Source organism: Myotis daubentonii, chromosome 8 (genome assembly GCF_963259705.1).
Source record: "Myotis daubentonii chromosome 8, mMyoDau2.1, whole genome shotgun sequence".
Classification (NCBI taxonomy): Eukaryota; Metazoa; Chordata; class Mammalia; order Chiroptera; family Vespertilionidae; genus Myotis; species Myotis daubentonii.
Genome location: NC_081847.1, coordinates 62,656,981 through 62,680,611, shown reverse-complemented (window position 1 = coordinate 62,680,611; position 23,631 = coordinate 62,656,981). Strand labels below are relative to the sequence as shown.

General features: G+C 42.8%; 1 protein-coding gene across 2 annotated transcripts in view; it reads right to left on the bottom strand.

The window, feature by feature from the left end:
- Positions 1 to 1,507: 1,507 nt before the first annotated feature.
- Positions 1,508 to 23,631, bottom strand: part of RAB12 (RAB12, member RAS oncogene family) — a 29,044-nt gene continuing 6,920 nt past the window's right edge. The window contains exons 2-6 of one of the 2 annotated variants that reach the window (XM_059706601.1): positions 14,253 to 14,313; positions 5,726 to 5,864; positions 4,343 to 4,432; positions 3,606 to 3,710; positions 1,508 to 2,672 (exon numbers count right to left, since the gene is read on the bottom strand). In XM_059706601.1, the coding sequence (XP_059562584.1) occupies positions 2,559 to 2,672; positions 3,606 to 3,710; positions 4,343 to 4,432; positions 5,726 to 5,864; positions 14,253 to 14,313 (509 nt within the window). In that variant the 3' untranslated portion in view covers positions 1,508 to 2,558. The remainder of the gene's footprint in view (positions 2,673 to 3,605; positions 3,711 to 4,342; positions 4,433 to 5,725; positions 5,865 to 14,252; positions 14,314 to 23,631) is intronic. The other variant, XM_059706602.1, reaches the window with a different exon arrangement.

The window sequence follows — 23,631 nt, the reverse complement described above, 5'->3', positions numbered from 1 at the left end:
CACAGAGTTGTTAAAATGCTAAACCGACAAAGAGAATACTGAGGTAACTCAGTGATCAACAACTAAAGGAAGCAACTGATACTCCCGGGGCTGGGGGACAAAAAGGGAGTGTTGCCAAAACGTAGGAGCTAAGGAGGATCCTGCAGGCTGACCTAAGCTCTGAGGGGTGTGGCATGGAAGGTGCTCAGATCTTGAGCAGGAGCAGGACCTGGAAGGGACATGGACTGAGGAGAGCTGCCTAACAGGTGCTGGGATGGCCCGGGTATGTGGCAGATAACACGCTGACCAGCCCCAATGCTCTGGTATGTTCAGTGGGGTGCAGTGACGCTGAAGCTAGGGGTTCTGTAGGAAGCTGGAAGCTAGAGCCAGCTGTAGGGTGTTACCACAGGGGCTGATGGGAAGGAAAAATGGCAAGCAAATCCCTTCTTTTTCTCCTCCCCAGTCCTTGGTTTCTCCATTCAGCAGGTCTTACAGGAAGAGCAGGAGGGCCTGGAAAATCCTTGAGTCCCAGCTCTGAGAGCAGACAGCAGAGCCTAGCAGTGGTTCTCAAGGCTCCTAATGCCGCGACCCTTTAATACAGTTCCTCATGTTGTGGTGACCCCCAATTTCATTGTTACAAATTGAACATAATTAAAGCATAGTGATTAATCACAAAAACAATATGTAATTATATATGTGTTTTCCGATGGTCTTAGGCGACCCTTGTGAAAGGGTCATGACCCACAGGTTGAGAACCGCTGGCCTAGAGGGTAGGCATGGAGGTGAGATAACAGGTAAACGATCAGCACAACTCATGGCTGTTAGGTGATGAAAGGTACATTAGAAATTCTGTGCTCACTTTGGTGGCATATACACTAAAAAAAACTTTTTTCTTGAGGACATTTATATGTTTGACCATTTAAAAATGTACAATTCAGTGGCATTAAGTACATTCACATTATTGTGCAACCATCACCATCATCCAGTTCCAGAAGTTTTTAATCTTTTTTTAATTTTTTTTATTGTTATTACATATGTGTCCTTATCCCATGTTACCCCCTATCCCACCACTCATGCCCTCACCCCCCTGTTGTCCATGTCCATTGGTTAGGCCTATATGCTTGCATATAAGTCCTTTGGTTGATCTCTCCCCCTTACCCCCACCCTCCCCTATCTTCCCAAACGAAATCTATCCCAATTAATCACTAATCCCTCACCACCTTTTAGTTATTATGAATAATGCTGTTATGAACACAGGTGTATAAGTATGTTTGTGTTATTGCTTTCAATTTTGGGGGGAATATACCCAGAAGCAGAATTGCTGGGTCATACTCTATCCTGTTAAGTATTTTGAGAAACTACCAAATAATTTTTTTCACAGTGAAGGACACTGTATTTGTCTTATCTAAAATACTCAAAAGATTAAGAAGTGGAGTATATGAAGATTATTATCAGATATTCAAATTATAATTATACACACACACATACACACACAGTAATAATTACACAATAAATGTGGCAACTCAACTGTTATTCATAAATACAAAATTTTATTAGTGTAGAAAGACCACAATGCTTTTCATATCACAACACTCAAGACACGCCAAGTTATTCAAATACATAATTACTTATCTTGACTAAACAAAACAGTGCAGTTTAATAAAAGATATACCAAAGAGAGAGTTCACAAATTCATTATCAGACTGAAAAAAAAAAAAAAAAAGAACACAGTCTAGGATTAACAGGAATACGCTTCGTCATAAGGGGGAGAAGTTTCATCATTATAAAGGTACAGAATGCTTAGGCAAATACAAGTATGTTCTCTGACATAGTAAAATGTATCTCTTTAAAATTCCTTTAAACAGGATTTGTTTAGGACAGCAGCGTTTTCTTTCTTTATTGAATCTTCGTAGTTCTTAAAAGCATAAAGGGATATCAATTCAGAAACTATGAGAGCGACTCTGCGGCCTCAGAGTCAAATCCTACCCTCTAACTAGTAATATTCTACCAATATATCACATTAATAAATAACCTTCAATGACGGCTATGAATGGAACTTTGCTTTGTGCTAGAAACACTCCCAATACTTCAAAAATGCTACAGCTAGGGAAATGTCCTGTAAATAAAGAACAAGCACATAAGATAGCTTTTTTTTTTTTCTTCAAAAAATCTCTGGTTTTACAAATTTTCTTTAAATCAGTAAGCAAAGCACCATGTTCTTTCTTCTTATCAGAATATCTTCTGTCCTCATAATATAATTAACAAGGACAATTATATTATCTATATCAAGAAACACTATAACTTTCATTTCTCCCATTCTTCATATTAGAAGTACTACATTTCCCAGTGTATGCACACTAGACACTGGGATAATGAATGAAATATAATAATTTGGAGGGATATATGTAATTTATAACCAAAACTTACCCAGGATTGCATATTTGCATATTTACAAGTTAGTGTATAGCTCTGACTTGAATTACAAAGTGCGAAAGGAAATTTTCAGAATGATTGTAGTGCAGAATAGAACGTTTTCCCCTTTCTAGGAATCATTCCCACTTTGTCTCCAAAGTAGCAAATCAACAGCATCTGATGTGTGGTCTTGGTGGAGGCAATTCTGGTGGAATCTCAGGTTCTGGTTGTAAGGAGAGGATACTATTGGACAGCTCATTCCTTAAAATATCCAGAGGCATCTTCAGGATAAACAAAAGACAAAAACACACTTTAACTACACAACGTATAAGGTAAGTGCTCTGCAAATTGTACAATTATATAAGAGCAAAGTGTTTTTATATAAAACTCTCTAATCCTCAAAGTTTAACTAGACATTCAAATACTAAGACAAAAAACAAAACAGGTTCAGGATGCATCATGTCCCTTTATACCTGAGGAAGAAGAGACAAGATGGACCTCATAAACATGTCTTTTTCATGGCCCAGTATAATGGGAACTCAGTGCATTAATACATAAAAAAGCGGTTCTGCATTCTCAGGGGGTACAGCATTACTGAAGAAAGAAATAACCTTTCTAATAAAGCAGCCATTTTATTAGGAGCTTCTGAATTATGTTTGAACTGAGCAGGTACCACGTAATAATAACGAAATTCTTACTAAAAAATCTTTGAATGTAAGCCTAAAGATGCCTGAAGAAATTGCTGCTGCTCAGTGAAGCTGCCTAGCAATTCTCCTGGCGCTCAGCATCACTGAAAGGCTTTGGTGATAGAATAGGGGAGGCAAGGACCAGGGCCTCTCGGCTCAGATTCCTGCATATTCGCTGTCTCCTCCATCTGTATGTAACTTAGTCTTTGTGGGAAAACAGGAACAGAAGAAGAGCAAGTGTTAGACAAACAGGCACACTGTCGTGCCAGCGCCAGTCACTCCACCAAACTGTATTTGAGGCTAAGCAAATACACCGGACATTAATACCAAGGATACTGAAAACCACCAGATGGAAGGGCTGCTGCTATAGCAGGCTGGATGCCTCTGGCCGAGTTAACAACTTCACCTGCTCCTTAAAACTGAGAAAACTACTGTACTTCCCTTTCGAAATAATAAATCCTCAACCAAAAAATAATAAACAGTATGTTTATTATTCAGATGAAAAACATTCATGCAGATTTTTTTTACCTTTTTCAGAATGTCATCGACAAGTTTCAGAAATATTTCATCCACATTGAAGTTATCCTTGGCACTTGCTTCACAGAACCGCATCCCGGTTATTTGCTGTGCGAACTAAGGAAACAAGTTATTTTTCCTCTGTGTGGGGTGCAATGTTGTCTAATGTATGAATATGAGGCCAACGATGGGGAATCATACCTTCTGGGCTTCCGCTATATGGGAAGGGGTGGACTAAAGGTTTGTTAAGGCCGGTGTGTGCTTAACTGTAAAGTTCCTAAGTGCAGAAAATTCTTACATAAGTAAATAACAAAGCAAAACCCAGTGATACTATGACCTTCAAGTCAAATAATGTGACCAAATTTCTAAAATTGTAATGTATCTGACATTTAAAATGTGAATACCACTGATTCTCCAAGGAAGATTAACATATACTAGTATTAGAATGAGAGACAATCATGAAAGCAATTTATGCTTTAAAAAATATTTCTCTGTATATAGTGTCAGGTTAGATAATAATGCAGCATATACTAATGTGGGTTTTTTTCTTCAATTTCAAAATTAATTTAAGGCAGCAAGATTGCTAAAAAAAAAGCAAACATATGAGAATGATGTGATTGAGTGATACTGTATAAATATTTCATAATTAAAAAAAAAAAGTAATTTGTTAAAAGGTAAAGCATATCAACTGCTAACATACAAAGTGTGGGAACTGACTTCTCTCTCCTGCCCCCCAGGATTTCTCTCACCTTTTCACCCTGCTGTCTGGTGATTTCTCTGTCAGTTTCACAGTCCAACTTATTTCCAACTAAGAGAAGTTCTGCATCTTCGGAAGCATACTGTGGAATTTTAAAAGAAGCTGCATTTCAAAAATGGGCATTGTCATATGCTGACAGGAAATGTAAAACAATCCAGTATTTTTCACTCATTTGTTCATTCACTCTACAAATCTTTGAGTATCTTCTCTGTCCCAGGCAGACCCGGTTACTGTGGCATGAAGACAGCTCACAGCGTTTTATTTATTTTTTTTTTTATTTTTTTTTTTTGCCTTTATTTTTTTTTTTTCTTTTCTTTTTTTTTTTTTTTATTGCTTAAAGTATTACAAAGGGTATTACATATGTATCCATTTTATCCCCCCGCCCTAGACAGTCCCCTAGCCTCCCCTATCACCCAGTGTCTTATGTCCATTGGTTATGCTTATATGCATGCATACAAGTCCTTTAGTTGATCTCTTACCCCCCTACCTCCTGCCCCCCAACCCTCCCCGGCCTTCCCGCTGCAGCTCGACAATCTGTTTGAGGCAGCTCTGCCTCTGTATCTATTATTGTTCAAAAGTTTATAATGGTCTCTCACAGCGTTTTAGAAAGAAACGTGGTTCTAGGTATAGGAACCACAATGTTCCTAGCCTCTGACCAGTAATTCCTTAGAATCTATCCTAAGGAAATGATTCAAAATAAAGGCAAAACTTTGTACTTAAAAATGATCATCAATAAAAAAATGTAAAAATCCAACAAAATAGACTGAGAATGAAATAAGGTAAGGTACACAAAAGAATGCAGCCATTAAAAACAACAATACATGGCCCGGCCAGTGTGGCTCAATGGTTGAGTGTCAACCTATGAACTACGAGGCCAAAGTTTGATTCCTGGTCAGGGCACATGCCCGGGCTTTGGCTTGATCCCTGACAGGGGGCGTGCAGGAGGCAGCCAATCAATGATCCTCATCATTTGTGTTTCTATCTCTCTTTCCCTCTTCCTTCCTCTCTGAAATCAATAAAATATATATATATATTTTAAAAAAACATGCTTTGGAAGAACAGTTAATGACATAGGAAGGCCGTCATGACAGAATATTTAGTGAAATAAGAGGGTGTAACACTGAATAAAGTATAAATCCAATTTGGTTTTTCAGAATGGCAGAACTATAGATTTGGGCTTTGTGTTCAAACAGCCCAGGATACCAGAATAAAAATCCTGGTTTTATTACTTATAATAATAAAACTTTGATTATTGCAATATGGATTAAAGACCTTTATAATGTAAAAGCATGCTTCATAAATATGTTTTCTTTTATAAGGATTAACACCCATGAGCAAAGAGTTCATATCTGGAAAAAAAAAATGCAACACTTACCTTATCAATCATCTTCATCCATTTTGGCAAATCATCAAATGTCTCCTTCTTAGTAATATCATATACTAATATGATCCCCTTGGCACTTCTGTAATAAGCTGAGGTAATGCTGTTGAATCTCTCTTGACCTGCTGTATCCCTAAAAAATAGCAGCAAAAAAATCAGTTCCCAAACCATAACCATAGTAAGCAAGCAACTCCACATTCCAATGCACACAGGGAGAGTGGTGGCCCCACCAGGCTGGTTCCTTCTAGTCACCAGGCCACTCCTCATGTGCACGCTCACTATTAGTGGGGATAGCTTTTTGAGCTAGTTTCATTCAAACAAAAACATAAAGGAGTCCCAATTTCCTTCAAACCAAGCTTTTGAAAATAGAAAAAAAAGAGCATTTTTATGGCAAAAAGTTATAATAAAAAGAGGGAGAGAGAAGGCAGATCCCACATAATTTAACTAAAGATACTAAAATCCTATACATAGCAAAATCTTAATTATAAAAAACTTTCCAATGTGAAAGCTCATGCAAAAATAGCATCCTATATAATAAAAGGCTAATATGCAAATAGACCGAACTGTGGAACAACCGAACAACCAGTCGCTATGATGTGCACTGACTACCAGGGGGCGTGTGCAGAACATGGTGGACGTTGGCCAAGGCGGATGGTAGAGCAGGTGAGCGGGTGCACTAGACCAAGGCGGGGCGCTGGTCACTGTCATCAAGGCAAGCCTCTAATGGTTACAGAAAATTCTTTGCTCTCGTGTGCTGTGGTCCCACCTGGCGTTTGCACCCGCTGCGGTGCCCGGCAGCTGCCGGCCCCGATCGCCCCTCAGGGCTCCTCCACCTCGCCCTGCTCCTGAGGGGCAATCGGGGCCGGCAGCCACCTCTTGCACCCGCTGCCAGCAACAGCCCCACTCACATATGCTGCTGGTACCAGAGGTGCCGCTCACACCCACTGCTGGCACCAGCCCCAATCGCACCACAGCTGGTGCTGGAGTCACTGCCCAGCGCCGGTCCCGATAACTCAGCACCATCAGTGGGTGCAAGTGGCGGCTGCCAGCCTCAATTGCCCCTGAGGACTTCTCCACCTATCCCTGCTCCTGAGAGGCAATCAGGGCAGCAGCCACCACTCACACCTGCTGTTGGCGTCTGCCCCAATTGCTCTGCGCCATCAGCGGGTGCGAGCAGGGCCGGTGCTCTCAGTGCGTGGGAGTGGCAGTGGTGGGAGCAGGGCTACCGGCAGACAGGGGACCAGGGGCCACGGCGGGAGGGGCCGGGCGGGGGTGCAGAGGATGGGCCGAGACATGCCCCTGTGCCCACTGCACCCTCATGGCCCACATTTCCTTTCAAGGTGCATAACTTAGTGTACTGGGCCCCTAGTTAAATATAAAAGTCATTTCTGATTTCTTAACTCATACTCAAGTGACTCACTTAAGCTAACATTAGCTTCGGAATGAATTTTTTGACATTCATGAGTAAAATTATGAAATCATGAGGTAACTTAATACTACAAATTACATAAGTGCACTTGACCACACTTTTCTCCCCCACAAAGTCATAAACTTTGCTCTAGAAGGTTCTAAATTTTTAATCTACTACACTGTGAGGAAAATTGTTGTGGAGGGAATAAGAGAAATAGCAAAAATGAACAAGGAGTTAGGTGGTGGGTGATATTCAACTTTTATTTTGTATAAAGTATTATGGTCATAAAGTATTATGGTCAAGTCAGCTTTTCTAGGTATTTTACCTCTATCAATTGGTGTATTAACAGGTATAAATGCTGTTATTCCCCCAATTTCCTCAAAGCCTGTCTAGGGTGGACAGGAGCTGTTCCTGGAAAGCTCTGCTCCAGCAGGCAGGCCCCGGGCAGTCACTGTGGGTGCCAGGTACCCGGGCTCCAGTCTTGCTTCTTTAGAGAACTCAGCCTTTCTAAAATGAGCTCAGTTTCTAACGAGTAAAATGGTAGAAAGATAACACCCTCTAGGGGAGACAGTCATCAACAAGGAGAAAACAAGGGATAATTTAAACTATTTAAGTCTACAACTCTCCTTTAACCAATCTCAATGGCTAATATCTGATTTTGTTGATAAGAATCATCCACTAATGAAAAATGCTACAGAATCCTTTTAAACAGAATAAGTGGTCAAAGGGAAAGAGAGGGGAGTTACCAAATAGGTTTACAATTACAGTAATGTTCATTATTCTCTGACTGCTACTTTGAAACCTAAGAACTATTTATTCTCCTGAAATTTGGCACTTCAACGTGAAGAAGGACATAAGCACGCTAGTAGTGTATAGAAGCTGGCTGTGACCTAGTTTTTCCATCTAAGAAGCCAAGAAACTGCTTGAGACAAATGTGGCTCAGCAGAGCAGGGCTTCTGATCGGGGAAACAATGTCTCTAAAGATGATCTATAATTTAGCTTTCCCCAAAGCATAACTGCTGGCATATGCCCAGGGGCCACGGTGGGTCACAGGGGAGTAAGCTGGGCAATAGAGTAACAACAAGGTTCCTCACTGCAAGGCTATTCAAAGCTTGTAGCATGACAGTGCGTGTCTTAGTGGGAGAGTGTGTGCAACGTTTTCCTGGTCGAGGTGCAACTTGTGGGGACTGTGTCCCTAAAATACCCCTTGGCAGTGGCTATAATTTATGGCTTCATTCAGATTGAACTCACCACCGATTAGTTCACATTTCTGATGTTATGCCAAGCAAACAAAACTCGCTGGCAAATTCATTTCACATAAAAAACAAAGCCATTTGCTTTGTTCCAGAGGACACAAGAATCCCATGCTGTCCTTGACTGAAGGCCCACAAGGGACAGGACTGGTCTGTTTCCATCCACCAGGGCCCAGTAGGGTGTTTGACTCAGAGCGGCTGTCAATAAACATGTGCTGACCAAAACCTTACATGTTTAAAATGTAGAAAGTTTAATTCAGTTCAAGTATTTAAGTACCTACTATGTACCAGCACCAAAAAAACCTACACAAGTCTCCCTTTTCAAAAATTAAATAAGGTAACCAATCTGATCATGCTTTTATCTTTCTATAAAGATGCAGAATCCTAGTATTTTCCCCTCTTTATCACCATGAACCCAAATTGTTGCTGTAATGACAAGAACTGATTAGTAGAGATTTGCAGATTACTAATGCCAGCCAAATCATCATTTACTATAGTTAGCATGTGATATTACTATTATTTCTCTCTCTGCTTTTGGTATAAATTAAAAAAATTCCTAAATTCTGTTTCCCCAATTTGGTAATACAATGATGTTTTAAAAATTCAAAAAATTCTCATCTGTAATATTTAATATAGCTAGTAAAATGACACAATTACTAACATGAAAGGCAGGAACCAATTTCAGTATGTGAAATGCTCTTCCTCTTCTAAGCACAGAACGAAAGGAAAGGAGTTTGGCGTTAATAGAAGAACGCTGGTGAACACCAAACTCCCCAACAGTGGAGACTGGCACAATGACAGAATGAGGGGCCCCTACACAAAGCATTTTAATTCTGGGTTTGCCTAAAGTAGGAGACAAATATCATGGTCAAGTCCATTTCAACACAATGACTCTAAGTCACCATGTTTAACTTCCAGGATAGCATTTGGATGTAAATGCATGAAACTATATTCTAGCAGAAACATTTTCATTTTAGTTATACTTTAAGCTTTTATCTATCTATCTATCTATCTATCTATCTATCTATCTATCTATCTATCTATCTAAAAGCCCAGTGACCGTTACGGTGGAGTGACCAGAACTGCCGGAACGACCAGTGACTATGACATGCACTGTGGCAGCCAACCAGCCTGATCCTTCAGGCCCAATCGGCCATGCCCCCTCCTGGCCGGCCCGGCCCCTGATCAGCCCCGAACATCTTTATTGTGAGCCTTTTCGTGAGCCAAATTAATAAATTCCCACTGATTTGATTAGTGAGTCAACCTTCAGCTTGAGTCACCTACTGACTTAGCAAACCTGGCTGAGGAAATGGGGAAGGAGGAAGGTAATGGAAGGAGAAAGGGACGGGGGAAGGAGGCAGTAACCAACACAGCAGCTCAAAAACAGGAGCGCTAAACGTCCGAGTGAGCGCACACAAATGAAGTCAAGAAGTGATGGGAAAACCCAGGTTCAGTCTCAGAAAGTAGAGGTCAAATTAAGAGAATCACACCAACCACAGAGGGAGCTGCCCTCCTTCCAGCTAGCCCCAACCCTGATCGGACCCCCCAACCCTGAACGGGGGCGGGCAGTCCGGCCAACCTCCCCATGGCACCCTACCACCACCACCATCTGGCCTGATGGGCCCCCATCAGGACAGTTGGACTCCACCTGTGCACGAATTCGTGCACCAGGTAGAGAGAGAGAGAGAGAGAGAGAGAGAGAGAGAGAGAGAGAGAGGGGGGGGGGAGAGTATATATGGCTAATATGCTAAGTGTCCGACTGTCCGACTGGTTGCTATGGTGTGCACTGACCACCAGGGGGCAGATGCTCAACACAGGAACTGCCAAGGTGCAGTGACTTGGCAGCAGCGATTCTCAGGTGATGCACTCTGAAACCAGAGAGGAGGGAGCCGATTCCTTGCAGGGCTATGCGATTCCACCTTCGGCCATGGGTTATGTTGTTGCTGGTTTACTGCACACCTGTGTTTGCATTCCACACCCTGTACGACAGCAACTTTACAGAGTGCCCTCTCACACTCTGGGACCCCTCGGGGGATGTCTAAGAACCGGGGGGACTCCACTCACTCCACAGATGCCAAGGAGGGACTGTGGGAGGTTGGCTCCAGGGCATGTCCGGCCCATTTCACCCAGTCCCGCCCCGATGGCCACCTTCTAATTAATTTCCTTTCAATGTGCACAAATCTGTGCACCAGGTCACTAGTATACATATATGTAGAAACACTCTAAGTACAGAGATGTGAAAATCAGTTTGTTGATTTTCTAACCCTAGATCAGCCGTGGACAAACTACGGCCTGCGGGCCGGATCCAGCCCGTTTGAAATGAATAAAACTAAAAAAAAAAAGACCGTACCCTTTTATGTAATGATGTTTACTTTGAATTTATATTAGTTCACACAAACACTCCATCCATGCTTTTGTTCCAGCCCTCCGGTCCAGTTTAACAACCCACTGTGGCCCTCGAGTCAAAAAGTTTGCCCACCCCTGCCCTAGATAAATCAAGGAACTGAAAAATGTGACCTAAAAATGTAACAATGACATCTGTAGCTTTGGGTACTTTAAACCTTCAAGAATCTACAGTAAATAACATTTTCTTAGATGGACTATATTCAGACATCATCAAGAAAAAAATGCATTTCTTCTGACAACACCTCTCTGTGAAGGCCGACTGGCAGTGCTTGTGGGGACTGACAGTGTACAAAATCAGAGCAGGGCTATTATTAGCAGCCTCTCTGAAAAGCTCCTTCCAACCATACCAGATCCTCCTATGCCCTCAACCTGTGACAGTAAAGTGACGACAACATGTCCTTGACAAAGCAGATTACAGCAGCAACAGCACAAGGGCTGCTGCTGACACCAAAATAAGCCACGTTCCTTTAAGTAATGAACCAGGACTCCATTGCTTCCTTTCTACCTACCGGATAACAATAACTTCTTTTCCTTTAGGAAAAGATAAGTCCTACTTCCTAACTGAATCACTGGGGTATTCCCCATAGAAAACTTGCAATCATCCTTTCAATAGATTCAGTGAATCTTGCTTTTCCTCTCAGTTACATTCTTCACCAATGTGGTACAGTTTTGAAAATTTTGAGAACTAAGTCTGAGGAGTGAAGAGTGAAGAAGCAGAGAAGGAGTTATTTGGGGAAATGCTTTTACACCCAAGAGAGAAGTGCTTTTGGGGTGCCCTGTGCATTTCTTGGAACTGCACTATCACACCTTTCCCCATGGACTGGGATTCATAAGGCAAGGCCCACCTACATTAGGTACAAAGCCACTGGAGAGAGATCCAGAAGTATCCAATGTCACCAGCACAGACTCAGTGAGCAGAGCTCCAGGGGGCGCAGGGCATTTGGACACATTCCAAAACAGATTACTACTGCCTGAGATGAAAACTAAAGTATTAATACATTAATCAACATATATTTTAATCATGCCATCATTTAGACACTGCTGCCATCCACTAAGCAAGCTTCACAGACATTCTACAATTAGCTATATCTCCTTTGCGAGGCAATCTCCATCAAAAAGTATCTCACCTACAGGCACTATGTACAGAGGTGGTGTCAGAGGCAGCAAGAGCACTGCACAGCACTGCTGCTCTGAGTCCATGTACTCTTCTAAATTCTATGCCAGAGTCAGGTTCCTTCTCAAACTCTATTCGCTAAACCAACTGTTGGGAACTTAGTCCACGTTCTACCTTTATCCTCTGCTCACTAGTTACAGGTGTTGGGTCTGAGCCCCCACCTAAGGACTAGACCTTCTTGGACGCCGGGTGGTAGATGGAGAAGCCATGAGAAACTGTGGCTATATAAGGAGTTGTTGTTATTGCAGAAGCCAGTGGCCACATAGCCTTCAGACAAAACAGTTCTTTAAGCAGTCCATACAACAGGCAGCTGTACATACACCTAGATACATCTTCCCACACATCAGCAGTATTAGCCTCTGTGTCTGCAGCAGCTTCCGAGCAACCGCAAGCTGCCTCTAGACCAGCCGTGGGCAAACTACGGCCCGCGGGCCGGATCCTGCCCGTTTGAAATGAATAAAACTAAAAAAAAAAAGACCGTACCCTTTTATGTGATGATGTTTACTTTGAATTTATATTAGTTCACACAAACATTCCATCCATGCTTCTGTTCCGGCCCTCCGGTCCAGTTTAAGAACCCATTGTGGCCCTCGAGTCAAGAAGTTTGCCCACCCCTGCTCTAGACCTATAGCTTTACATAGCAATAGTACCTGAGCTCCCTGCCTCAGCAGCTTCTCCCAGCCTCTCTGGTCTCTCCCCTCTCCAGCACACTCCTCTGCCCAGCACACTGGGTGGTATATCTGAGCTCTCTATAAGCTCTTAGCCTTTCATTGTAGCAGTACCAGCTCTCAGCTGTCTCTCCCTAGCTCACATAATATAACATGTATATTACTCCAGAGACAAAGAAGTAATATATATTACTTCATGCCAATAGTTACACCATTCATATTTTGGCTACAGAAGGGCATGCATGTGCAGTATACTGTGGGATTACTGTGTGTGTATCCTTGCACCTGCTTATGGTATCTTAGCCTAAGCACAGAGTGGCCTTGAACATTCTGTGTACTGACAACAAGGCCTCTGTCCTTTCACTGGCCCTGACTATCAGGTGTCTCTGGTGTGGGTCCCACAGGTGGACATGCTCCAAATACTTTTAAAGATGGTCTTTACCTTAAAGAGCTTTTAAAATTAAAAACAGCAGCTCATGTGAAAGATACTTTGTTGCCATTTCCAGAGTTCAAAAAAATAGGCAACAAGACACAAAACAGTTTGCTGCCTTTCAGATCATGGGCCAATCTAGTAAGAAATATGCATTGTTTGGGGTATCGAGTATTTAGGCAAGACTGTTAATGTTTCATAATTAAGTTAAAACATCTTAAAGTGGGTTATATAGCCACAGATGGCCAAATAAAGATATTACCTCAGACACCTCCGATGGGCAAGCAATGCTGGTTCGGCTGCAGCTGTATCCCAGACAGGGACATGGATGAAGAATGAAGGCATGGCACTAACATTCAAGCATTAGGTGACCGATGATGCCACAGATGAGGCAGCAATTAACGCAGATGAAAGCAAACACACACATGGTGGACAAACACTCAGAGCTGAAGTTGACCTGCCGAGAGGAGTTAGTAAGCTGAGTACACTGCAGCTCTGTCGTTAAAACAAAAGGGCATTCTCAGAACAGCTCAGCCGTGACTTTTAAACCAACACCAGACCTGATCCTCTCTCCACAGATCGGTTTCCTAATGCTCCCTGTGGGCTGCTGAGAGCAGCAGAGAGCTCTTAGAGCTGAACACAGCAGTAGCACAGCTGGTTTGGTCTCTCATACGGCTATATTGTGAGAAAGGGGCTGTGGATTCATTCCCAGTTGACATTAATGAGGGCTTACTTCATGTAGCATCAGCAATATGGCCAGAGGAGTGTGTGTGTCCCACAGTGCTATTCACACTGTGCCACCAAGAAGAGTCCCTGAACTCTAGAGGTTATCTGGCTTGAAACTGCAAGTCTGGTCAGAAACATACTGAACTTTCTTTGAATACTATCAAACAAAATAACTTTAAAAACATGAAGACAAGCATTTCAGCAATCATTCTAGCGATTACAGTTTTGTCAAATGATTTGAAAATAGAGACAACGGCATAACTGTCCATGTGCAAATAGGATATGAAATAAGCAGACTCTTCTAAATTCTCTCTCACTGTTCATCTTATTTAAACATGAGCAAAGGAGAGGAAAAGTAGGAGAACAAACCAGCTCAAATGGTTAATTGTATTAGACAAGCGTATGGACTATTAAACATGAATGGCAATTACTGGGTACAGATTCTCCACTTACCAGATCTGTAGTCTAATTTTCTTTCCTCTTAGCTCTACAGTTTTTATTTTAAAATCAACACCTGTAAATAAAACAAATTAAAATGAAAAAAAGATGCAATTTGTCAAAAAAATAATCCCACTTACATTTTAATATATCATTATTAGAAAAACAAAAAACAAAACTGATATTAGCAACTCTCAAAAGGGAAAAGCAGAAGCGTGCCAGTATCTGTAAGCACCCAGTAATTCCACACTTCAATACACAACTGTAAGTTAACCTATGCTATGTTTTACCCTAAATAGTTATGTAGCATTTACTATTCATAATATAATTAAAAAATTTTAATTTCTAATTACTATAATTTATTACTACTGTAAGTTTAGTATAAAAATCATTTAAAATTATAATTAATGATTATATTAATAAGTGGATTTAAAAGAATGTTACCTGGGTGAAAATTCTTATATAGAACACTGGAAACAATCTTGATTTCAAACAGCTTTACTCTGAACTTACAAATTATTGTATTAAATTCTTTTAGCATTTGCAGAAAATTTAGTTAATATAGAAATAGCACTTCTTTATTATATGGTCAATAGTATGGAAGAGGAATTATTTTTTTAAATTTACACATAAAAATTAACAATTTTTATTTATTGTAATATTAATAAGCAAACCATCATGTATCACTGTCCCTTTCCAATTCAGATGATTTTTAAACCAAATTTTTATTTGTGTAGGTTACCATCTCAGTTATAGAAAACTTAAATATTTCAGACAGTATTTTTCACACTATTTCAAAACTAAAAAAAGTAAACCAAAGGAATGCTGGCTAAATTTGAGAACTAGAAACATATTCTTTATAGGAACTACTTCTTGACTGCTTTGTAGGATCCAGGGTGCTCATGCTGCCTGACCTCCAACAGCAGGGGGAACACATCTACCCATGAGTGCCATGTGGCCACAGAGAACAGGGACCCCTCCCAGGCTCTCCATTTCAGGGAACTGATGCAGCACTTCAATGTCAGATGATGTTCTTGAGGTGAAGGGAAAGGCATATGACTGACTTTTATAATTAGTAACACCCTGTGGACACCAATGCAATACCAAAAAACATGTTTACAACCCTGGGCAGAGGTGGGGCAGTAGCCCTCATCTGTACAATACAGAGAAGTTGCATGAATATAAAATGTCACAAGAAAACAAAGCTATTCATAATCTCTTACACCAGATATAATTTCAAATGTCACCGAGTGAAACCTGGTTAATTCAATTTCACGTTCAGTTCTGGAATAAATTTGCTTTCCAGAGCCAAATGACACTGAAACCACCTTAAAACACAAAGCATGTTTGTTCATCAACAGTATCCTCAGGGTTCCTTAATGGCTCAACCACAGGGGAAGAGTGTAGCTTAAAGTGTTATTCTACAAGGCACAAAAAACAGCCTGGAGATATCTGCTATGTTCTGGTTTTAAACAGACCAAATAGTCTTCCTTACATTAGCATCAAGTTGGGACCCCACTATGTTACTCTGTGATGGCAGTTTACAAATCAAATTCATATTTGTTATGACTACTATTGTTTTACTTTTATTGCCAGTTAATTTTATTTTTTAAGTTTTAGTTAAGGGAACTGTAACTTTTATAATACATATCACAGTGGCTACTACTTTATTGCACTTGTGAGCTCTGCTTCAAATCAACTAAAAGAATCCTTTTAAACAAATAGCTAGTGCAAATAATTTTTGTTTTGATTAGGCTGTATTCTCTGTGAAGAACTGCTCTGAGCCTGAACATGTCAGACACTCTTTTTCAGCCAACTTGAAAATTTATCAATTTTAGCAGTCCTACACTAGGACTATTTTGTAACCACAAAGTTCAATAAATAAAATAGAAGGAAAATGTACAAATATTCAAAATCAAGACGTGGTAATGTTATCATAATTTTAACACGAAAACAAAGTAAAGATGACAGTGAACAGGGTTCATAATCTGTTTAGCCAAAATGAAAACTGTCTAGTTTTAGTGAATAGATTAACGACAAAGGAACTAACAACAACAGAAAAATACCCAGGGCTAAATCTAAAACTCCATAAAAGGAACAGCTGATTAAAATGGTCCTCTCTCTTAGATGAGATATCCTTTACATCTAACAGACACTAGATGGCTTGCAAAGATTGGGAACATACTCCAATTTAAGGCTTAGAAACACATCCTTGTATCAAAGCATACAACTAAACATTCTTAAAAACCTTCTTATATGAAGTCAAAGTATCTCTTAATGCTGTCTATTTGCAATATCTGCATGCTATAGAAATGGTAAAGATCCCTAATAAAAGGCAGCAAGTCATTAAAGCCTTAAACATTCGTATTAGTTTGGAAGAAGTCGGCACAGAGAAGTTTCTCCTCACTAAGGAGGAAGGACTACAAACAACGCTTATAAACAAACAGGGACAAAAAGGGGGCACCTTCATTTCCATCCATGGCACTTGCTGAAAACCCAGTTTTCTATAGGCCTTTTGACTAATAGGAAGTGATCAGTCCTACTACTCCATCAGTTGATGAGGACAGTCCCTGCCCTCAAAGGGCTAAGTCATACCGTCCTAATCAATAAACACCCCATGTACTTGGCAAAGAAATGCTTTTCTCTGCTGTCCTCTCTTAGAGAGCCTCCTTGTCTGCCCAGAATGTAAGTCCTTAGTGATTCCTGTCTGAACCCTTATGATGGCCCCACCCCTTACCCTCAACTCCTCATGTGTTCCCAGTTCTTGGGCCTGAGCCCTTTTCTAGCCCTACCACCTGCTCCTTCTTTGTTGTTGATGTCCCCTCTGAGGACACAGTCTTTGACTCCTGAAAGCCTAGGATAATGCCTGGCAACTCAATAAATCTGATGAATGGACCCCCTCCCGTAATCAAATGCTGGATATGTAAGGAGGAATTATGCTATTTGGGGAAAAATTAGGGAAGTTCAGGACTTAGGATTTTAAAGCCCAAACAAAACACTTTAGTAAAAAGAAAGGGCAACTGTCCTCAGTGTGTCTGGTGGGCAGAGCAGTGGGATTCCTACAATTCCTGTGATTGATGTAAATCTTTAGAGCAGGGGTTCTCAACCTGTGGGTCGCGACCCCTTTGGGGGTCAAATAACCCTTTCACAGGGGTCGCCTAAGACCATCGGAAAACACATATATAATTACATATTGTTTTTGTGATTAATCACTATGCTTTAATTATGTTCAATTTGTAACAATGAAAATACATCCTGCATATCAGATATTTACATTACGATTTATAACAGTAGCAAAATTACAGTTATGAAGTAGCAACGAAAACAATTTTATGGTTGGGGGTCACCACAACATGAGGAACTGTATTAAAGGGTCGCGGCATTAGGGAGGTTGAGAACCACTGCCTTAGAGGATGGGGCAGTCTTAATATACTCATGTCCTCTCCCTACATACAGCCATCCCAGGAATAATGGTAACCATTTATTCAGTTGCTTAGATGGGAAGTGGTCCAATAAGTGGATTATTCTGACAACAGGAGCTTACCTTTCTTTCTTTTTTTAAACCCTCACTCGAGGATATGCTTTTATTAAATTTAGAGAGAGAGGAAGGAGAGAGAGAGAGAGAGAAGCATTGATGTGAGAGAGATACATTGATTGGTTGCTTCCCACATGCACCCTGACCAAGGCTGGAGATCAAACTTGCAACCCAGGTAAGTACATGCCCTTGACTGGGAATTGAACCTGAGACCCTTTGGTCCACGGGTCGTTGCTCTAGCCATTGAGCTACCGACCAGGTTGTCTTCTTCTTTTTTTTTTTTTTTAAATCTCAATAACCTTTAATAGCAACAATAGTGTGCATTTGTCAAACATGCTGTGCCTGACATCCAACACATGGAATCCTGCAGCAGCCCAACGAGGAATAAACTATTACCCTCATTTTGCAGAGGAAAACAGAACAGAGAGAGGAAAAGGTGATTTGCATTAAGGTCATAGCACATGCTAGTTCAGTGGCAGATATCTGATTCAAATTTGTAACACTGCCCACAAATGAAAGTCAAATGCTTGAAAAAAGGAGTGTGAAACGTTCTGTAAATGACCCAGAGTCACCACATCAAGCTGTTAAAGAACAGAGCTTAACTTTGAAATTTGCCTTTTTCTTTGTGTTCATCTTTCATAAACCTTAGCAACAGCATCAAGAATTTGTACTAGTATACTTAGTGCTGATAAAATTTCTAAGTTCCCCTCCCTTAAGGCAAAACATTTCCAAAACATTAGTGTATTTCTTTTTGCTGGGCCACAGAAGTTACAAAAGTGAAAATAAAAAAATAAACAGAAGCTTCTTCCTGCACATTCCTTTCCAGCAAAAGCTAAAAAAATAAAAAGCAAAAACAACACCATGGTCCATGCCTATAACTCCAGCTGAACAGGCAGCCCCTCCTTCTTCTTCTCTGCCCGGCCCCACCGCCAAAGATCTGATTTCATCTTACTTAACACTTTCAGGAAGTTGAAGGATTTCAGACTTTGAAATATGTCTCAGTTCAAATAATGGTTGCAATTTTAATGCCACTTTATAGTAACTATCTTAAATCTGTATAGCTTTTCTTCCAAGGATATATACCTTATAAAGTGTTGCCCAATTTTGGATGTAATATTTCTACCAAGGGAGAGCATGTCTAGCATTTTCACTGAAAGCAAGAAAATAAATTCAGAAATGCATAAAGGTCACATAAAGTAAATTTATCATTAAAAAAACAAATCGTGCCCTAGCCAGTTTGGCTCAGTGGATAGAGTGTCTGCCTGTGGACTGAAGGGTCACAGGTTTGATTCCAGTCAAGGGCACATGCCTGGGTTGCAGGCTCGATCCCCAGTAGGGGTGTGCAGGAGGCAGCCAATCAATGATTCTCTCTCATCATTGATGTTTCTCTTTCTCTCTCCCTTTCCCTCTGAAATCAATATTAAAAGAAAAACAAAACAAACAAAAAAGCCAAGTCGCATGACCGTGAAGCCTGTCTTCTGTCTAAACACAATCTACCAGAATAGAATACAACAGAAATTCCCAGAGGAAAGCACCACATAAAGGTCAGTAGACCATCTTCCACTTTCTGCACTGAAAGCACGGAACTTGAGAACTCCTATTATTTAATACTAGGGGCCCGGTGCACGAAATTCGTGCACTGGGTGTGTGTGTGGGGGGGAGTGTCCCTCAGCCTGGCCTGTGCCCTCTCACAGTCTGGGACCCATCAGGAGATAAGGACCTGCTGGTTTAGGCCTGCTCCCGGGTGGCAGAGGGCAGGCCTAATCCTAGGTGTAACCCCTGGTTGGGCTCAGAGCAGGGCCCATTGGGGAGTTGGGGCCCCGCCTCCTGTCATGCACAGAGCAGGGCAGATTGGGAGGTTGCGATGCCACCCTCAGTCATGCTCAGGGTAGGGCCGATTGGGGAGTTGGGGCCCCGCCTCCTGTCATGCACAGAGCAGAGCGGATTGGGAGGTTGCCATGCCACCCTCAGTCATGCTCAGGGTAGGGCTGATTGGGGGGTTGGGGCACCACCCCCTGTCACACTCAAGGCAGGGTCCATAGGGAGGTTGCAGCGCCACTCCTGTCATGCACAGAGCAGGGCCGATCAGAGGGTTGGGGCTCCGCACCCTGTCACACTGATCCCGGTGCTGGGAAGCCTCGCTGCTCCGCTGATCCCAGGACCAGGACGCCTCTCGGCTCCCCTGATCCCTGGCCCGGAGGCCTCTCAGCTCCGCTGATCACCGGGGCGGGAGGCCTCTCTGCTCCGCTGGTCACGGGGCCGGGAGGCCTCTGGACTCCACTGATCACCGGGGCTGGGAGGCCTCTCGGCTGATCACCGGGCCGGGAGGCCTCTGGACTCCGCTGATCACCGGGGCTGGGAGGCCTCTGGACTCCGCTGATCACCGGGACGGGAGGCCTCTGGACTCCGCTGATCACTGGGGCTGGGAGGCCTCTGGACTCCGCTGATCACCGGGGCTGGGAGGCCTCTCGGCTCCGCTGATCACCGGGGCCAGGAGGCCTCTCGGCTGATCACCGGGGCTGGGAGGCCTCTCGGCTCCGCTGATCACCGGGGCCAGGAGGCCTCTCGGCTGATCACCGGGGCTGGGAGGCCTCTCGGCTCCGCTGATCACCGGGGCCAGGAGGCCTCTCAGCTGATCACCGGGGCAGGAGGCCTCTCGGCTCCGCTGATCACTGGGGCCGGGAGGCCTCTCGGATCCGCTGATCACTGGGGCTGGGAGGCCTCTCGGATCCACTGATCACCGGGGCTGGGAGGCCTCTCGGCTCCGCTGATCACTGGGGCCGGGAGGCCTCTCGGATCCGCTGATCACTGGGGCCGGGTGGCCTCTCGGATCCGCTGACCACTGGGGCCGGGAGGCCTCTCAGATCCACTGATCACCGGGGCCGGGAGGCCTCTCGGATCCGCTGATCACCTGGGCCGGGAGGCCTCTCGGATCCACTGATCACCGGGGCCGGGAGGCCTCTCGGATCCACAGATCACCGGGGCCGGGAGGCCTCTCGGATCCGCTGATCACCTGGGCCGGGAGGCCTCTCGGATCCGCTGATCACCGGGGCCGGGAGGCCTCTCAGATCCGCAGATCACCGGGGCCGGGAGGCCTCTCGGATCCGCTGATCTCGGGGCAGGGAGGCCTCTCGGCTCCGCTGATCACCGGGGCCGGGAGGCCTCTCGGCTCCGCTGATCACCGGGGCCGGGAGGCCTCTCTGCCCTGCTGCTTCAGGGCTGTTTGGCTTCGCTCTGCTTGGAGCCTGAGTATACAAATTAACCGCCATCTTTTAGCTTCTATAATTAAAACATTGTATCTTTTGGAGTTGTTGCTTCAGGAGCTCAGAGCCCTGCAGCTGCGGGGATCCTTGACTTTCTCCATCGCTGGGGCAACCAAGCCTCCTATTCTCAGCTGCCTGGCTGCCAGCCGCCATCTTGGCTGACAGTTAATTTGCATATCTCGCTGATTAGCCAATGAAAAAGGTATCGGTTGTACGCCAATTACCATTTTTCTCTTTTATTAGTATAGGATAGATAGATAGATAGATAGATAGATAGATTATCTGGCTTTTCCTACTTTCACTATTATGAGTCTTCGATGAAATAGAAACTAAGTACTACAACTAAAATATTCTGATCATTCTCAGAAGTTGATACCATTAAAATAGTAAATTAATTGCATGTCATTAAAAAATGCTTATCAGGCCTGAGGATATCAAAAGTCTATCCTAAGTTTAAGAACACCTGCCTCTCTTTCATTCCAGGTTGACATGTCTCCACTCCAGCACGTGAAGACTCCCTGTGCCTGCCCTTGACATATGCAGGAGCATAAGGAGACAGCCTTGCACTTGGCTGGAACGAACACACTGTGACATCACAAACTACATCAGGTAGGGACAGAAGAGAGAGCTTGAGGTTATCAGAGAAGAGGCTTGGGGAAACAGAGTATGTGTACCACCTGGGAGCCCATCAGAACAGGCGGGTGGTTCCATTTCCATGAACCATCCTATTTAATAAAAGGCTAATATGCAAATCGGCCAAAAGGCGGAACAACCGGCTGCTATGATAGCACTGGCCACCAGGAGGCAGACGCTGGGCTCATGGCTGGCGAGAGCAGTGGCGGTGGCAGGAGCCTCTCCTGCCTCTGCGGCAGCGCTAAGGATGTCCGACTGATGGCTTAAATATGTATAAGCCGTCAGTCGGACAACCCTTAAGGGCTCCCAGACTGCGAGAAGGCACAGTTTGGGCTGAGGGACTTCCCCCGAGTGCACGAATTTCATGCACTGGGCCTCTAGTACATGTATAAAACAATTTCACAGAAAGGGGTTTAATTCCTTTATAATAAAAAGAGTAAGTGTTTACTATGTTTCAGGTACAAATCTAAAGGCTTTACATTTACTCGATGTACATAACTCACTGCAGTATACCCTCTTAACAATTTGAGGTAGATATTATCACTGTCCCCATTCTACAGGTGAGAAAACACATCAGAGGTTAGTTACTTGCCTAAGGTCACCAAGCTGGTATTAGAGCAGATCTGAACCTGAGCTGAATGGCTTCAGGCTATGCTCCTCCCTGTGCAGCCTCACCTGGTGAATGAGGGTATGGCTGCAAGAGAGGTATAAATATGTATTCTATGTTAAAAAAGAATTCTGCATTGTTAGGGAAATATTGCAAAGTAAAAATGAGGGATGCTGACTGGCTTAGATAGACTGCTCCTGCATCTGCAGGCCTTCTTTGGCTCACGGACCCTTATCAGAAAAAGCAGTCATTTCGACCTCTTGATGGGGGGAGGGGAAGAAGAGAGAAAAATCTGGAAAATTAAAAACAAAAACCCAGATATCAAATGGCAGATCAGTAATATTTTATTCTTATGTAAAAAATATTTACTTTACTACTATTTAGGTTGGGTCCATAAAAATACAAGTAGATTTTGTACCTTACACAGGCCATCTCCTTACATTTTATTTCCTATTCTCCTGTGTATATTTCAGTATGCATCTCTAAAGGATAAGAATTATTTATTGGAGTGTTTCAGAATTTTTGCACCTATAATATAAATTAGAAAGAGAAGGGAACATAACTGGCATTTATAATTGCCTTTTCTAGGCCAGGTACATAAGATATTTTATCTCCACTCACTCCTGTACCAAAAGATAGGAAAAGAGTGTAAGCCCTATTTTTTCCCCTTCCTTTTATAAATGAGGGAAACGAAATTCAAGTCACCCAGCTGTGGTAGAGCTGGGACTTAAATCCAGGACTTTGGGCCCACCTCTGAACTCCACACTCTTCCCACAATATGCTGCCACCCCAGGAGCTCCTACAGTGAGTAATGGCCAAAGAGAAGGCCAAGTGTTTTTCTTTTTAAGTGAAAAATTAAAAGTGAAAATTTGATGGTAGGTGTGTGATTCTTTTTCAGTAAACAAGAGAGCAGAGTTCTGCTGTGTAGCAGGCCAGCGAGGGAGACAGCATGCAAGAACACCACCGCTCCTCATTTAGAAGGGGCCTGCTCCTTCCCCGAGAGCTGGGTTAGTGGGTTTGAAGCTTCTGTGTTAAATTAAGCCTGGAAAACCAGAAGAGTTCTATTCATCAGCTATTTCCATCCTAACTCTGCCTGAGGTGGAAATGCAGGTTGTTGTTTTGTAAGCTAAGAAGGCATTATGTAAGCACCAGAAACCAAGCAGTGGAGGCTGTCAGATTTGGTGGGAAAAGGTTTTCTACGGAATCTAGTGTTCTGTTAGGCCTGTGTTTTCTGATTTTAAAGGAAAAGCATTTAAAAAACAAACAAAAGAACCCCACAATCACATTCAATTAAGGGCACTATTTTAGGTCTGTAGTTTTGGTTTTCCAAATATTTTCCAAATGTCAGAGATGTGC